We start from the raw sequence: 17,693 nt of genomic DNA on the forward strand, positions 1-17,693 counted from the left end.
CATTAGTTTAAGTACAACCGATGGCCAAAGCTGTAAGAATAATATTCAGCAGGTTTTTGTTCAGTACATAAGTCATGTCGATTTAATCAAGGAACAAACTTACCTGTTCGTGCTTGAGCTATGCAACCAACTCGAAATACAGAAAACTTTGATTCGAACTTTTCGAAAATTAAGTCACTTGAAAGTTCAAACTTTTCGAAAATTAAGTCACTTGAATGTTCAAACTTTACAAACTATTAAGCAAGTCCCACTATATCATGTCAAACAAAAGACTGCACCTGAGGATTTGGCACTCTACACGTTCCCCAAATTGGTGGAACAGCGTACAATGCGTTCGACGTGTTCATGAGCGCACAAGTGTACCTTACATCCCTTCTTTGCACCCCCTGCAAGGCCCAGAAACAACGATGACCTCCAATAACACATGGAGAGAGTAGGCCTCTGCCATCTGCCAAGTAATTTTTTTTTTTTAATGAGACTCACATCCCCCACCTTCGGTTAGTCTTGTCCCAACCATTCTCAAATGCAAGTGACAGGGCCCTTCAAGAGCAGTCACGTGGTTGACGCTCATTATGAACAGGTTATAAGATCTGCACGTACGTGGGCAATTTAACTTATATAATTGTCCAAGAAAGAATTTTTTTTTCCCGACGGCCTCAATCTTAAAAAGGGTATTGTATACTGCACTGTCGAGCATACTTTGGACCGTGCTTTCTCAACATCAAAAGAACCGTTTGAATTACAAGATTTTCTACGATAAAGTAAAATGTTCTGAAACTTTAATTTTAATTAGAGGATACTGATTCTTGAAGTTTTTGAAGAAACGTAACTGATTACTTAACAGATTCATGATCCAGAAACCATTTTATTATGAGGAAGACATTTAAGAACATGTATATGAGTCGAGTCTCTTGAAGAGGCAAACGTCTCCGATATGATGAGGCCTTCTGCAGAAAAGGGTCCGCGAAGAAACGAAAAACACCGTGAACAGGACTCTTTCGAAGTCCAACAAATGTTAAATGTATGACTCCTAAAGGAGCAGAATTCTACCACATGGTTTGTAGAGGATAATCTATCTATGCATATTAAACACCCTCTGAAGAAAAGTGGTTAAGAAATAGAGTATCTTGAAACGTTGTGGATGTATGCACATTCACCAATTCCTGTATTCCTTCTTCAATTGTTTCAGCTTATTCGTGAAACCTCAACAAAATCAACCTACAACCTTGAAAGATGGCTAGTGCTGTTCTTGAATAGCTACTGTTTAACCTATGGCTGCGATGCAAGTGCTGTCATGACTTTATTTCTGGGGTATCCCTCCAGCAAAGATGGATAGACACAGAGTTCTACTGCTGCTTTGAAGAGGGTTCAGGGTAACACTAGACAACTGTATAGGAGAGCTACCATAAAACCTTTTCACTGAAACGACCAAACTTATTCATGTCATAAAACTTTACTGTTACAAAACTCTACATATTACTTACTTTTCGGCACAAATGCAAAGAGCTGAAGGAAAACTAAACCTGATATTCACAGCGTAAACGACAACCCAGCTGCTACAGAGAACACTCGAAGCTGCTACAAATTAGAAGTATCCACAACTCCTGGCCAGTCAAAATCACTCGACTGGAACAAAGATTTCGTTGGTCCTCAAAGGTGGCAGAGTCCAGGGAGGATTGTATCTGGCCAGTAGATGCTCCCCTACAATCTTACATCCATCTTCTTCCAATTTGGCTTTCAATTTCAGGAGCTTTTCCTGCACCACCTTGTCATTAGCAACACCACTGAATGTGACGACAGCATACTTTCGGTCCTCCACTTGTTTGATCACAACTCTTGGGTCTGTTGGCCTCGGCACATCCTCTAGCTTGCTGTACTTTGAGCCTGGAAGAACAAACTGCATGGTCACAAGTTTTTTGCCTTCATCACTCTTTGTGACAACTGGGGCAGTCATGGCAATGCTCTCTGGCTGGGGTTTGGCCTCTTGAGTTATGACAGGTGCAGTCATGGCAATCTTCTCCGCCGATTCCTGAGTGATGACTGGGGCAGTCATGGCAATCTTCTCCGGCTTGGTGTTCTGTGGGTTACCAAGAGCACCGATATAGTTGGCGAGAATCATGAAGCCACCATCTGGGTCGCCCTTCATGTCCTTGGGGTCATAGGTTACCTCAGCAATGATGGAAGGCTCGTATTTCCTGATCTCGTAGTGCGCAGTTTTGTTGACGACTTGGTACTTTGGCGTCTCCACTGTTATCTTCCCCAACACGAGGCCCATGACTCAAATCTGTCTATATTGGGGGGATATTGGGATCTGAGGGAGCAGAAGAGAAGGTCGGTGTCCTGGAGGTAGCTATGAGGTTGGGTGATGAATCGGATGAGGATGGCCCTATACGAAACTTGGTTAATCCGAATAGCTTCTCAAGGGTGGTTAATGCGAATAGCTTCTCAAGGGTCGGTGTCTATTTATAGGGAGAACGGATATGTATTCCCTCTCCCTCCCTCTCTTTGTGGAGTAAGGAGCAAGTTTCCATGGACTGCCATAGAGAGTTTTGTGTGGTCTTCACGACTCCACGTTTATGTTGAGGATATTTGGATTCCTTGGCTGCTTTAGAGCCACTAAAAAGGGAAGACCATAATTGATATGGACCTTCTGCCAACATACATGGGACCATGTAGGCATTCTCAATTAGGTAAAAGGAAACAGGACGGAAGGAAACTAGAAGTCTAGAACGTTCTTTCACCTGTGCAACTGGGGAAGCCTGCGAAGTTGGCGATGGACGCTTTATCATTTCATTTTCTATTGTAAGAAAGCGGACGACCGCGTGGAATGTCTCGTAGTCGTAAGGTCAAGACTCCTCCACTTGGCACAGTCACTTTCAAGTTTCAATCTTTATTGATTTTCTTTACTTTTTTCAACTCGAACTCGTCTTTCATGCTTTTTTCCGTTGTAGCTTCTTATGCAACTTACCATACCATGTTAAACATTGTATTGTTATTTTTACTTAAGTTACATTTTTTTTCCAGAATTTCCAAATTTTCATATTTTACTACATATATCCTTTCCTGGCTTGCCAAAATAATCTGTCCCACTTCTTTTCGAGCTTAACCGATCTCGGAAACAGAGCAGTCTGAGGTAATCTGATAAGGATCAGGTTGCCTACGGGCGAGTTTAAGAGGGCACCCAGAATTCACGGCGTTAGTGCGGTTGAATGGCTCAGATTGTTGGGCGACTCATCCAGGTGACTACCTGATCAAATTCAATATACGATGCTAGCACAAGCATAATGTTTGGACCCATTAGAGCTAAGCAGCAAGTCTGCATTGAGAGGAAGATTGTCCAGATGTATATTTCTCACACAAGAAGAGAGAAGGTACATCACAAGCAAATGTAGACAAACATCATAAGAAAATATCATCCATTAAGTGTTCTCTTCAAATATTTAACTGTTCATGACGTTTCAATGATTGGATATCTAAATGCACCATGAATTTCTTTATAACAATATAAAGGCCAAAGTGGATATATCCTTCGGCAAATTTAATTGCTGTAAATATTCAGCTGAGAGCAGCCACCTTATTCAAAGGTCTGCAAACAGGTGATACGTTCTTGAATCTACCATGATGAGCCTTATGGCTGCAACAGCAGCTGCTGCAGACAAGCAACTAAACCCAACAACGTTTAACCAGTGCCAAGACTTTTGCAGGATTGTTAATTTATTGGCTTTCACCTTGAGGTACATGTGATTGGCAAGAACAAAGGTTAGAGGGAACGTACTAAATGCACCTGTAAGACTCATAAAATCACCAAGAAAGGGCAACATAGCAGCTACAAATGTGTTCACTGCCAGGTAGCCACCCCTAACAAAAATCCTGAATGAGATACTGTGTAAAGAGTATGGTCCACCATTATCTCCTCCATATGTTGTATCCAGGTACTCGTACATCGGACTAGCAAATATCTGCGAGTAGACAAAGCTTCAGTAATGAACTTCTAGGTCATATTTCATCTGCAAGTAGCATAGAGAATTTTCATAGCAGCATGTGTTAAACTATCCTTTAGACCAGCAGATAATGACAATTGCAGCATTACTATAATGAGGATCTGAGGACTCAAAAAGAAAGGATACAACTTATAGAACACAACTAGTTCACTTTCAATTCCAGAATCGTGATTCAGTTATAAAAGCTAATGCCAGCCATAGAAACTAAAGCTGCAATCCACCTTTTAATTCATAGAACATTCGTACCTGCTAGGGGAAAAACTATAGGTTTGTATGCCTTAACTCTGAACAGGAAATGGCCAGTCTAATTTGTTAGTCAAGACAATACTTGCTTTTCAGAGTAATTATCAACTGCTTTATGAAAATATCATTTAAGAGACTTCTAGATGAGAGGAGATGAGTCTGCTTTGTCATTTATGCACAACAAACTATTGCATCAGGTAGAATTCTATGCTTACATGCAGTGCAATCACCGTCTGCAGAAAGGAAGCCATATTTGCAATTCCTTTCACCCAGACTGGGCCTGTAACACTGTTGAGGAGATACGATGATGTGGAGGAACCATAAGCCCAGTACCCAGCAAATACAACAGCATAGAGTGGTATAAGGCCAATAGTGAACTGAAACAAGAGTGCTCTCTGCATGTTCTTAACCACAGGGGGTTTCACCGTTGCCTGCACCAAGAGAAGTCAAATTAAATTTTCTGTAGATAATGTTTAGACTCTAGAATTCAATAGGCAGATGATTCGCAAAGTCATGCTTCATGAAATAAATGAAATAAGAGGATCACTTCTAGTTCTAAGCAATATTCTGTATTAAATTCAGTTCATATATCAAGTTTAGTAGCCAAGGACCATATGGAGAAGGTGCCGTTTCATGATTTAGGTCGTCATAGAATTCACTTAACTTTGGTTAGCTAAATTATGCTAGAATCAATCCTGCAGAAAAAAGTGATACGGAATGGTCCAACATGTCAGAGTTAACTGAAGCTGAGATCAGTTCATGAACTCAGAATTTTGGTTAGTTAAGTTGTGCTTAATTATTGTAAAGTCTTGAGCTTAAATAGACACACCCGGTAGCTTGCACAAGGAAAATATTACATACCCTGCCCACAACATTTAGGTTGGAAGGATACATAGCTAGCTGGAAGTTTTGGTGCCAAGGTACAGTTGTGGCTAAATTAAGGAGGTCCTTGTTGACCTATCCAATGGTCTTAGTTGGTAGGACCTTGCTGATGTGAGACCAAGCATCAAGGTAATAACAAATGTCAGATTTCCGATGACCTAAACTCTGAGGGTAGCTCAGACATTTTAACAGAGAAAAGGCTGGAAACCTTAAGTCTCATATATGTTCAGATTCTTTAAATCTTTGAGTGATTCAAACATCTTCTATGTCTCTTTCTATGAACGCCTCTATGGATGTAAACCCCACACTCCACAGGTCTACAGATGCAAACCCCAAACCCTATTCAGTAAAAAGGACATTCTAAAGCATGATAATTTGACTGTTTATTATTGTGCTAAAAGTTGAGGACTCGAAAGGATTCAGATTTCATGTAAACAGCTTGCCCTATAGAATCTTGCCCAGTGAAACTTATGGTAGAAGCATCCAAGGATCTGATAATGTAAGTGATGCATGTTACTGTGACCATGGAAATACTCAATGTTCACCTGCATGTGATTCTGTTTTCATGCAACAATGTGTAGCTAAATATAAAATTTCTGCTATGTTAGAGGCTAGGGTGCAAAAACATGGGCTTTCAATCAGGTAACACAAGTCAGTCAGATGTAGACTGAATTTGAAAATGATAAAAGTGATAAACTCCATTTCTAGTGCCACTTCAGTTTCCGTCCAGTCATAGGTTCCTAATTTATCTTGTGTTCCTCCCATTGACTATGATAGGAACAGAAATAAAGAGAACTTATCAACCAATGATTTAGCTGGTCTGAGTAGGTTTGAGGTGAGCAGTAAACAACCTACAGCTAGCAAAATGAGCTCACACCTTGCTTAACCATGAAAGGTGCTTCTAAGCACCCACCTCATACCACACTTGCACTTAAGATTTGAGGGCCTTGTCACAATAATGTGGTCAACCTAGAATCCCTTTTGGTTGGCAATAAGAAAGTGTCGACCCACTTCCAAGCATCATATAAGAGACACAGCAGACTCAGCTAATAAACAGCACTCCAATCGTAGTTGTTGAGCATGCACCATGAACATTTATTTTACTTGTTAACCAAGCGGTGAAGCAAGACAAATTACTACCTGTATTTCTGGAAGCATTCCTGTATTATATGCAAAAACAAGGTTCGCAGCAGCCCCAATTGAGTTGAACATTAAACTTGCTCCTGACCCTGGAATATGATAGTCCTTTGCTGGTGTCCTAATTCCTGTAACAAATACACCATTAGATAATGATGTCCAATCTAGATACGAGTTCATCTTTTGAAGCCAAAGAACAAATTGTGAAGATGATAAGCGACGCCTCCATTTTCTCATGCACGTGTTATATAAGTTTTTAATTTGGTTACTTTCTTTGCTATCGTAATTTCCAAATTTTCTAGCCATAACAGTGAAAGATATGATTCCCATTCCATAATCAGGAACCTTGAATTGATGGAAAACATCCTGTCATACTTAAAGATACACAACATCTAGATGGTGTTCACCTTTACTTTTCGACATCTAGATGGTGTTCACCTTTACTTTTTGTTGCCAGTAGTCAATCACCAAAAATAGAATTGCTAAACTCAGGGACTTAGCTCCCCCAAAAAGCAATATCTAATTCCAAGCATTCATACATCAACTAAACTAACGTCACAAGAAAGTCATATTCTCCCCAGGCTGAAAAAGTTTCCCCAGAAGGGAATCAGTTTTAACCATTTCTTCCTGGGGCTCTTTACGATCGGTCCCAGGCAGGTCCACCACCTTAAGAAAAAGTCAACACTATGAAACAAAAAAAGGAGGAAAAGAGAAAAGAGCAGAAAATTACTTTCACTTATCAATATCTTGATCAAGCCTACTTTTTAGCTTGACAGCTGAAATAAAACAGCCTATGCCACATAAACAGGTATAGGAAGAGAAATAACATTATTTATTTAGCTTGCTGTTAAGAACAATATAAGGGTACAAGTACAACCGTACAAGACATAAAGCAAAAAAAAGGAATCCTTGTCAAATAGTAACAACCAAAGTAAATACTAAAGAAGTTCACTCATAGACAGATAAAACAACATCATTGGTTCAGATTTCTGTTAAGAACAATACAAGAGGGCAAGGCATAAAAGAAAGTAAAGGAATCCTTGTGACATGGCAGGTACCATACTATAAAGAAAAGACAGTTTACCAACACCACATGCCTCTCTCTCTCTCTGCCTCTCCTTCTTCCTTTCCAAACACAGACATGGTTTGCATGGCTTCTTGCATGGATTCTTGGACTGGAGTTACATGTATGACTGTGATATTTGGACAGCCAATCAACCAGTAAATAATTTTAGATCGTGATTTATGAGCATGCACATTTGGTCAACCAATGTTTGGTCATATTTTAGAGCCAAATCAGTCAATGCATCATAAATCTAACAGTGGCGTTATAGAAAAAAAAAACCTAAGCAGTTGTAGAACACTAGGAAAGGTAGGACGTTTCTTACCCTTTTAACTTCACTCTTTTTCTCAGTTGCTTCCTTCTCAAAATAAGCAGAAATATAATGGGTAAATCTTCTTTTCATGGGCATACTTGGAGTATATAGGAAAGAAAGACAACAAACAATAGGTTAACAGGGTATGTAACAGAAATTTTATTCTCCAATTGCACTGTTATTCCCAATCATTTTTTAGTTTTGATTATTATGGCTTCTCAAAAACAAAGAAGGAAGGAAATATGACAATAGGCAGCAGAAAGTAGGAAAAGTAAAAACAAGATCAGCTTGTGATACAGTTAAGAAGTACCATCTGCCACGGATAAACACAAGGCTACTATAATGTAGATAAGACTGAACATTGTTGAAAACCCTAGCCACACCCCTAAAGCTGACAAATGTGGAATTCCAAAGGCAAACATGGCACACACGATCCCAGCAATTATAATACAATAAGGAAGCTTCAACACAGAGTCATCCCTGTAAAGCACATATATTGCCTGCACAAATGCCCAAAAAATTTAGATGAGTTTGATTTTTTTGTAAACAACTATGTAATCAACAGACATAAATTTTTGCTATCTGCATATCAGAAAGGAAATTTTGTCCTAAACATCAAAATCAATAGTGAAATTTTCATGAGAGAGAGTGGTGTTTCTGTGTGGCTGTACACCCATTGCAAAACATGCAACAATTGTATCCTTTTATAATTGTTAAATAAAGATCTCGTTGCACATTTCCATAATTTTTTACTTATTCCTTATTTTTAGATTGCTAAGACTGTCCAGAACCTATCAATGACGTCTCAGCACTTCTCAAGTGTTCTAAAGGAAAACAAGTTGATGGATTGAGAAAATTTAGATAAAGGTGCAAGAGCCATTAAAATGATATAATAATTTGCCAATAATGTAGGAATGCGCCACATGTGCTTACTTTAAACAATCAGCTCTGACAAGGCATAATTTTAATTTTTAAGTTTCTGCATTGACAAATGTGGAACTCTGTCCAGCGTTCTATGCCCTAAATGGGGTGCCACTTTCTTTTCCTTCACATCATAGTACCATGCCAAAGCTATGCTTCCTGATGTTAACCAGGCTAAAACCTACTCTTCGCTGATGTTTGATGTATCCTAAACCTGGACTTGCATAACGATACCTAGTGCTGTAATCACCATAACTAAACCTAGCATTTGCATAGAAAAGTGAATGTAAATCCGTCTTAATGAAATTTCCTATTTTAGAAATGCTACACCTCCAGTTCAAAGCTGTCAAACCATTTTATCGAATAAAATGATCATGGACATATAAAAATTAGCTAGTACGGCCATTCTACCTTCAAAGACTGACCAGCCAAAATGATGTAACCAGTGTTGATCATGAATAGGTTTACATACTGCAAAGCCCAGGTAAGAGAATACATCGTTCTGCCTGCAACACAAACACCTAACCGAATGAGAATAAAACAGCCTCCAAAGGTAAGCAGTCTGGAGAAACTTACAAGCATCTGCTAAGAGGTGGTTTAATAATATAGGTTACTTCTTCATACCAAATGCACACATGGTGAAATTTGACGATAGATAAAAACATTATTGTGCTGTTGGATGATAAGATGACACAAGTGCAAGCATTCCTAGTGTCATTTATATGGGATCAGAAATATTTGGTTCACCCAATGGTTTTTATGGCGTTACATTAGGGACATTATCATTCTTGGGCATGTTCTGAAGGTGAGATAAGCCAAATACGTTAACATGGGTGCTGCTTTCAGAACGTTAAAAACTGAAGAAGATCAATAATATGCAAGTAATCCAAGACATCTTTTTGTCTAGTTTGAGAAATTACATCAGGATAGACTTAAATTCAAGTGGTCATGCGTGACCTTATGTTCCAGACTGTCATTGCTTTCTACAGTTTTTTTGTAGTATGCACAATGTTCACATACAACCACAGATTTCTGCAGATCAGAGCAGACTTTTCATGACACTTGTAGTGTTTGAGTGCAATTCAAGTTTTGTTTTAAACAAGTATAAACAATGAAGAAATATGTCACAGCGGAGCAACTTATGAAGGAGAGACAAGATTGAGTTTTTTATTCAACTACATATCGATCACAACCTGAACAAGGTCCAACATCTCTCTCTCTCTCTCTCTCTCTCTCTCTCTCTGTGTGTGTGTGTGTGTGTCTGCACACACGCATGCATATATAAAACTTAAAATGCAGAAACGGGAAGCAAGGAAAGATAAGGGAATCGGTCGGCATACCATAAATATGGCCAGCAAGGTCCCTATATCGAATGTGCCTCTTTCCTCCGACCTCATGAAGGCGTGCAAGCAACGTATTCGCATACAACGAGATGGCTGCAGCTGCAAACAGTCCAATTGAACCAACTGCCCAACCTAGAGGCACCATGATCGTCCCAGAGTAACCCAATACGTATGAACTGTTCACTCCAGTGGTGAGAACAAATGCCACTTGGTACCAAGGATCTAAGCACAAAGATAACTTGCAGTCAGAAAGACAACAGGTTATAGAGGTACTAACAAGTTTCAGATAATTAATTATAACTTTTATTGATGCATCAATTTGTCTAGAGAAGGAGCGGTAGACACAGTTTCTATTGCTTTGCTTTGCGTCTCAGTTTACACACCTAGCTGTTTATCCAAAATAAAGTGAAAATTGCTGGATTTGGCAACACGGCAAGCTGCTGGTGACGTCTCTGCCAGTTGAAAGGCCTAGACGCAAACAGAAGCCTTGTAAACAGGGCATTCTATACTCCATACTAAATTTATTTATAATACTCGACAGGTCGATGTATCCAAACATATGCTGGAGTATTTTATTGATAGAACTGAAGAAAATTTAATGAAAATAACCGCAACATTTCTCTTAACGTTTGGACTGCATGCCTCCGGAGATGCTACAATTGGCTTTCCATACTTCGTTAAGTCTTGGGAAAACAACATCATTGCGTTCAGAGCTGGTCCTTTCTCAAACGATGATGGCCACCGGCAGGAAATCCATCCATTCACAAAAGGAGGCATGCAATTGAACCCCTCTGGCTCCAAAAACCCTCAGCCTAGAGTACCATATTACGCGGACGAGATGATGGGGAGCTCTGTCCCTCAACCATCCACTGAAATTGGTTGCTTTTTCGTAATGTGCCCCTCTTCTCTCTCTGTTTTTTTTTTTTTCCAATAAAGTGGAATCGGAATTTTTTTTTCCGCTGAAAGAACGTAGAATCTGAATATCTATTCTGGTAAAAACAATTTTCAGAATCCAATTCTCAAAAGAAAAAAAAAAAAGAATGGATGCCAAGGAATCGCCGGCGATTCGAGAGGAATCAGCTGCAACGCCGTGCGACTCACACACAGAGAGAGAGAGAGAGAGAGCCATACCGTGGCTGATCTGATGAGCGGTACCGTCGTCGACATCAATGTCGAGCTTGCCGGCGTCGTCACCATGTTCGTCGACGAACAACTTCTCGAGCGGAGAACCGAGCTGGTTGTGTCCCATGAACGCTGACGATGACGGCGCCGACGGCGGTGGGGAGGAAGAGGAACCATGAAGCACGAGGGAGCCCTCGTGGAGAAGTGGGACGCGTTCCTCCAGGGTTTCATTTATAGCAGAGAAAGGAGGGAAGAGAAGGGAAATGAAACGATGTGCTCGACTAAAGCAAAACAGGAATCCATTGAATGAGTGCGCAGAAACTTTCAATTGTAAACGCGATTATTCCGATTCTGGGTGGAGAGTTGCTCTTGCTCTTTCACTCCTTTTCTGTGGCAGGGGGAGAGACCAGACACTGATAAGACGGCTCTTTCTTTCCGGGAGAGAGAGGGAAGAACGAGAAGTTCCACAGAGAAGTAACGTCCCTCCTTTCGGTTCGGTAGACTTTCAGGCCGCTCTTTCCATTTTAGCCCCCAGCAGATGGTTGTTGGTCCTTGTGCGTTCGCGAGAAAAACTTCATTGTCGATAACCATTTAAGCCCTCATATTAGAAAGAGTGTCACCTTTTCTAAAATTTTCCAAATAGGTGCTTTCTTTTTCTCCCCCCTTTTATAACGGCGCCCTGCGCCGTGCCCGACCAGGGCTTCAGCTCTGCATCGGCACGGACTCTCCAGGACCCGACCCGATTTTGGTATGACAAAATCCGATCGAGGTCCATGATCTGATTCATCTTTATTCAAATAAACTTATCAAATTTTGAATAATTGTATGACAATAATATAGTAATTTATATGTTAAAAATATATGTAGAATCTCGTGGCTGAATTCCAACTCGATCAATCCGGGTCCTCATTAATAGGGACGTTGATGCTTACTGGACAGGCTCGAGCTTGAGGCTAGCTTCATCTGGTCCTGTCAAGGTGGGGATGGGTTCGGACAATTCTGGCTTTATTTAGGTGGCATTAAAATTGGATTTATCCAACCAAAAACCAAGTTTCAAAAAGTAAAAACTTAGTTTTTTTCCTTATCACTTAGACATACTAACAATGTTTCAACCAGGTTTTCACAAAATCTCATTTTCAAGGGTGTCATCCAAACGCAATCATATTTTTAAGTTAGAAACAGTAATTTTTCCTTTAAATTAAATAATTTCTTGTTTGTCGTAAGAATTGGGACAGCTATATCGTCCGATTACTCGTTTCAGTTTCTTTGAAATTTTTATTTGAAGTTCGGTAGGAAGTAGGCACCAGCGCAGTTGTCCACGAGCTCACCTTGGGAATAAATTTTACAAAGTGACATGTTTTTTCTTGCAAAATATTGCAAGGTTGGTACTTGGTTGAAAATAACTTGGGGCATGGACGATCTGTTCTATTATTGCACAAATGATTGCTCATTCGGTTGTTTGACGGCGGAATTTTTTCGAATTCAGACAAACTTGTATCACAGGCTTGTTGTTGGGCGGCAGCAACTTTTGGAGCGTTGCCCAGAAAACTTTTTCAGGGTGCAATAGTCCTGAAACATTTCTCGTGGAACACCTCGGGGTCCGACTGCCAACCGAAAATTCAGAAAAAGGCTATGACAAAATCAAAATAAGAAAATCAGGAGATTGAAGTTTTGCAAGATAACTTTTCCGGCTTCTTATTAAATGTCATATGGCTCTCACATTTTTTCTTTTTTTGGTCTGAGATAACTTCTTAGCAATCAGAACAGGTTAAGCTCGTGTTTGATTGCATAGAGAAGTTTAACTTGGTTTCAGTGTCAAGCTTTGAAAAACAATCAAAAAGTAAATATTCACTTTGTATCTTAAAGAAAAAGTGATTTTTTTCCTCATAAAGTTCCAGCTCTTCACCCAATTTTTCAGGCTAAAAATAAATAATAATGTAAACAGGGTAAATTTTCTTTTCCACTTTGAATACGTGTCCAAGGAAAACTTCACAGTTTTTTTCTACCTATCTTTCTACGACTCATGTGTGGTTTATATGTGAATTGTGAAAGCTAAAATGGAATTCATGCATTTCTTAGCAAATATTTTATTTTAAAGAAAAAAAAGGGTTAAAAACAGCCATTTAAACGTAAATAGCGATCTTATTGCGAATAGCGAAAAGAAAGATCTTATTAGGCAAATAGCGAAAATGAAGATCGTATTAGGCAAACAGCGAAAAGGAAGATCTTATTAGGCAAATAGCGAAAGGCCCCTGACGGTATGACTTAGTTTGATATTTCTTGAAAGATACGGCCGTCCATGGACGATTTCGTTTTGTTCTGGGTGGATTGCTCCCTTTCTTTCAAACGAGAGGGAGAGAGAGAGACCTTATTGCGAATCTATGTATGTGACGTTATCCAACCATGCGACGCACCAGGATTCTAAGGTTGTTTTTCTTTTCTTTTCTTCTGTCCTTTTGTTTTTTGGGGCCTTATCTGGCTGTTGATGAACAGGAAAATTACATTGCATCTGCCATGGAGCTACCTAGCTAGTTTTGACGTAGGAGAGGAGCATCTTGCTTGACGTGGAGATACTTCCCTAGCAGATGCCGCCCACATTCAAGGGTTGCAGTTACACTTGAGTCCACGCTTCTGCTTCCATCAATTCTTGTTTTACTGTCTTGTTTTTTTGTCCAACCACAAGTTTCTTTGTTATTTTTTGTTCTTTCTGTTGTTTGATTGTTGTTCTACAGTTTCTAAGTGATCATTCCTTCAAAAAAAAGCGTGTGCGCGCATGCGTTTGTGTGTGTGAGAGAGAGTTCTTGGGATAAGAATGATAAGGAATTAAAATGTCTTCCTTGCCTCACATAAAAAAAAAAAAAAAAAAAAAAAAAAACTTAAATCGCCCATTAACTTTAGTTATTCTGATGTGCCAGATGAAAGGCAGCTGGAAAAGAGATCCAAACGTTGGAAAACAAGACAAAGGGAGATTATTTCTAGAAAGGTGTGTGAGGGGAAGAAGGTGGCAGAGCAGTTCGCAGTAATATGCTTCTAACAAGGAATTTTCAACTCTTCATTTTCAACTTGGAGAGTGTCAAATCCCACGACTTTAAAGTGAAGTTCAAACTGCCGATCAGATGCGCAGAACACTTGCGCACTGAATTTATTGTTATTTGGATGGTCATGAATAAATTCTGATATAGGTATGCGCTCCATGCCTAGCTAATGAGTACACTTTTCCGAAATTGCTCAATGGCAACCACTCAATGTGACCTTACCTTTACCACTGTCGTAAAAAAGGGTCTCTGAGTTGGATTGTTTTTTGGAGAATCGTTCTTAATAAAAATTTGAACTCTTTAAAGAACTTAAAGAGAATATAGAGACAAAAAACTGAAAAAGAATCCAAAAAGTTTGCCAAACTTTATGAAATAACAATCGTAAGGTTACCACCAATTGAACCATAACTTTACTAACATAGCAGCAAAAGTATAAGATAATTAGATAATGTTGAATAGAAGCAAAAGTATAGAATAATTAAACAGTAGTAATTGAAATCATTCACATAATGCGCTGTTTCACTGCTGATTCGATTCGATGGCTGATTTTGATACGTCTGCTTTGACAGTTCACGCTCGCTAAACCATACAAAACTTTTCAGTAAGCTGCGTGATCTACATTGTCCATTCTTTACCTTAAGGGCAGAAAACGAAGACGCATAGCAGGTAAGATGAACTTGCAAGCTACTCTAGAAATATGCAAGCATTAGATTCTTTCTGCTTCTTCGTTTCGATAGAAAGAGCCAGTGTAGTGTCTTCTGCTCTACCAATAAATTTCTTGTCCCCTTTTTCATTTTGCAGCCATAATTTCTTGGCTTCCACAGACGATTTTAGAAACATAGAATAAATTAATTTCAAAATTCTCCTGATTTGGGTAAAAAAACGACCGCCAGAAAAACATAAGAGCCATCAAAAATCAAAATTTCCTGTCCTTTTCTGATATAGGACTGCGGAACAACATAGAGAAGTCAGCTCAAGCAAGTAGGGTAATCAATATAAATATATAATACCATGGCTTCTTGTTGCAATACTTGAAGTTCTGGATTTTCAGAAAATAAGAAAATTACACAAGGCAAAAGAAAGAACAATTACATATGAACTAATATTTTGGTCTCTAGCATAAATGCATTATGCACAATTATGTTGCACAATTATCAAGCCGAACTACCCTTTTTTAGACGAAGCCCAGTTTGACAAGTACATACTTTAGCTTAGCCAAATCCACATGTGCAAATTGTACAAGTTCGTTTCCCCTGCAGAAATTTTCAAGCAGATATATGATGAAGCATTTCTCCGAGTTCGAATGAGGAACTTCTTCACGTAAGAGGAAAAAACAGAACAGAAATGCAACTATCCACAACTAAGTAATGTACATAGTACATACAGTACATTGCAAGGTGAAGGATTACTCCTTGGCATCATAAACAATGTTATCTCTAACAATGTTGATCTTCTCGTAACCTAGATTGGCTGGAGCAACTGCGAACTTTGACGGCCCGATGGAACTTTTCTTGGCCAAGAACGATCTCATCAGCAGCAATGCCGCTGCAGCCATGGCAGCACATCCAGCACCCAGTACAAAGGCAGCAAAAACACCCGCTGCATTGCTCTTCCTCGGCTGCTTCGCAACTTCTTCGCCGACTTTTGCGAAATTACGGGGGTCCAAAGGGTCCGAGTGCAACGTGAAGGCCGAATAGCGCTTTCTGAAGCTCCATGAGTATAGAGTGGTGATCTGGGAGGAGTTCGTGCTCGAAGCACCAATACCAACAAGCATCTTGTCGTCCCAAAGCGTCAAGAGATCGGCCGAGTACGAAATCACAGGGCTGAAACGCCGGTACTCACTCGAATTGCCAACTCCAACCTCGATGACCCTCGAACCAGAGTTGTACTTGATCCAACAGTGCAACCGCTCCCCCTCATTGCTCACGAAGCCCACCCTCGGGACATCACTCATTCGAACGGAGATGGTCTCGCTTGAAGCATCCAATCGAACGACGAAACCTTTTGAAGTTCCTCCACCATCGCTTCCGTCCGCGAGGTCGAATGAAGTCCCTGTCGGCCAGAAGGCGAACGCGAGGAGACCGCCATTGCCGGGGGAGATCGAGAAGGAGAAGGAGGATAAGAAGGAAATGGGGAGCCTGGATTTCCCGCGGAACATCTCGATGGGACTCATATGGAGAACCCGGCCGGAGCTTGGGAATGATCCGTTAGTGATCCTGATGGCAGCATCAACCCGAGAGAAGCGAGCGTCGCCTAAAAGAGAGATGCCCAAATTGTTTCCGGACTCTTCGAACTTGGCGAAGGAGAAAGATGGTTGGTAGGAAAAGCCAGGGTCAGGCTTTGATGAAGAAATGTGTAAGAGAGGGAGGAAAGCTAAGGCGAAGAAGAAAAAGGAGAGGGCAGCCATTGGCTCTGAGAAAAAGGAGCAGGGAAGGACGGAAAGATGGAGGTCTTCTGGTAGTTGAGAGTTAGGGTTTTGGTGGATACAATCGCGCAAGGGAAAGGAGGATGTTTGTGACAGTGGGTTTCATATACAATAATACAACACGCCCTGAGAAGGCTGGCTCGAGCTCCTAAAAAATTGACATGGACAGAACAGACACAGACAATAAAATACGCAATTGGTCTCAGTTTGTATGCGACATAGTTCAGTCCGGAGTCCCTCCCACTCCTTCTTTCTTGGCATGCTGCTGCTGGAGCATCTCTCAAGACCTTAACAACTGTACATCTGGTTTTTTCTTTGTTTCTTTCAATTTTGGCAACATGAGCCGCTCGGATTCCGAATGGACATGTTAAGTTCAAAATCCTAATATCTTGAGCATCTCGCACACATTGCAACTTTTTTCTCCTTCCATAATCTACACATTTCCCGGAACGCAGTTGTACAACTTTAGAGTATGGAACATGAATGTTGGTTCCTTTTTTTTTTAACCTACTCCAATTACACAAATGTCTTTCGATGAACAATTACCCATACGTTTAAATTATCTGGATCGGAAAAACAATATGGAACACATATTGATCCATTATAATGCAAATCCAGGTCCTCAAAACAAGAGAACAGTGCATTTTTTGCCTAAAACAGCTATTCAAATACATCAATGCACTTGTATTTAACAGGTGCTTTGTTTGATAGGTGGAATAACACGAATTTTCTGGGTAAAACTTGAGGCAACCATTTTGTGCGGAACACGAATAATGTCTTGAAAATTTTTAGCAGTTTCAAACAGAAGAAAGTCCTGCGATAACTTTTTGCTGTACCAAGTGACTCAACTTTTTGAGCACGAGGAGTTCGAGCGAAGCTGAACCAAGAACTCAATCCTTCATGCTCGAGTTCGCAACCTTTGGTGGGCTGCTCATGACTCAGTTTCAAGCCTATGCATGAGTGTGCTTTTGACAAGTCGAACCAAGCAGATCCACGAGATGCAGATGCGCTATCTTGGACAAGACTCCTTTAAGCCCTGGATAAGGTCTTACGGGTGCCTTCACCTTAGAAAGCTAATCCAGGACTTTCAATCGGACACCTACAGGTCCCACCAACAATCTTGCTTCTTTAAATGTTGAGAAAGGTAATCAAAAGGTGTCGCTTATGTAATCTACGGTTCCCCTACTGAGGAAACGGTATGAATGGGT

General features: G+C 40.2%; 3 protein-coding genes across 4 annotated transcripts; all 3 read right to left on the reverse strand.

The window, feature by feature from the left end:
- Positions 1-1,123: 1,123 nt before the first annotated feature.
- On the reverse strand, positions 1,124-2,453 carry LOC116255750 (heme-binding-like protein At3g10130, chloroplastic). Its single transcript, XM_031631711.2, has one exon. The coding sequence runs from the start codon at positions 2,273-2,275 to the stop codon at positions 1,619-1,621; it is 657 nt and encodes a 218-aa protein (XP_031487571.1). The 5' UTR covers positions 2,276-2,453; the 3' UTR covers positions 1,124-1,618.
- Positions 2,454-3,402: 949 nt separating this feature from the next.
- On the reverse strand, positions 3,403-11,538 carry LOC116255749 (probable proline transporter 2). 2 transcript variants are annotated; one of them, XM_031631709.2, is made up of 7 exons: positions 11,035-11,538; positions 9,901-10,125; positions 8,972-9,081; positions 7,950-8,139; positions 6,267-6,391; positions 4,460-4,675; positions 3,403-3,959 (listed from the first exon to the last, which is right to left on the reverse strand). In XM_031631709.2, exons 1-7 carry the CDS (start codon positions 11,150-11,152, stop codon positions 3,579-3,581), a joined length of 1,365 nt encoding a protein of 454 aa, XP_031487569.1. In that variant the 5' UTR covers positions 11,153-11,538; the 3' UTR covers positions 3,403-3,578. The 2 variants fall into 2 exon arrangements, with proteins under 2 accessions (XP_031487569.1, XP_031487570.1); XM_031631710.2 differs by having other exon boundaries at positions 8,972-9,066; positions 11,035-11,536.
- Positions 11,539-15,465: 3,927 nt separating this feature from the next.
- LOC116256595 (L-type lectin-domain containing receptor kinase VIII.1-like) lies at positions 15,466-16,467 on the reverse strand. Its single transcript, XM_031632995.1, has one exon. It carries the CDS (start codon positions 16,465-16,467, stop codon positions 15,466-15,468), a length of 1,002 nt encoding a protein of 333 aa, XP_031488855.1.
- Between the last annotated feature and the right edge of the window lie 1,226 nt (positions 16,468-17,693).

This window comes from Nymphaea colorata, chromosome 6, assembly GCF_008831285.2.
Source record: "Nymphaea colorata isolate Beijing-Zhang1983 chromosome 6, ASM883128v2, whole genome shotgun sequence".
Lineage (NCBI taxonomy): Eukaryota > Viridiplantae > Streptophyta > Magnoliopsida > Nymphaeales > Nymphaeaceae > Nymphaea > Nymphaea colorata.

What these genes read in the sequence shown, in the direction of transcription:
- LOC116255750 (XM_031631711.2), bottom strand. Translation starts at nt 2,275, where the DNA reads ATGGGCCTCGTGTTGGGGAAGATAACAGTGGAGACGCCAAAGTACCAA.
- LOC116255749 (XM_031631709.2), bottom strand. Translation starts at nt 11,152, where the DNA reads ATGGGACACAACCAGCTCGGTTCTCCGCTCGAGAAGTTGTTCGTCGAC. An exon ending in CCTTGCTGGCCATATTTATG is followed by an intron (nt 9,082 to 9,900) that starts GTATGCCGACCG and finishes TCATTCGGTTAG; the next exon opens with GTGTTTGTGTTGCAGGCAGA. An exon ending in AGACGGTGATTGCACTGCAT is followed by an intron (nt 3,960 to 4,459) that starts GTAAGCATAGAA and finishes GTCTACTCGCAG; the next exon opens with ATATTTGCTAGTCCGATGTA.
- LOC116256595 (XM_031632995.1), bottom strand. Translation starts at nt 16,467, where the DNA reads ATGGCTGCCCTCTCCTTTTTCTTCTTCGCCTTAGCTTTCCTCCCTCTC.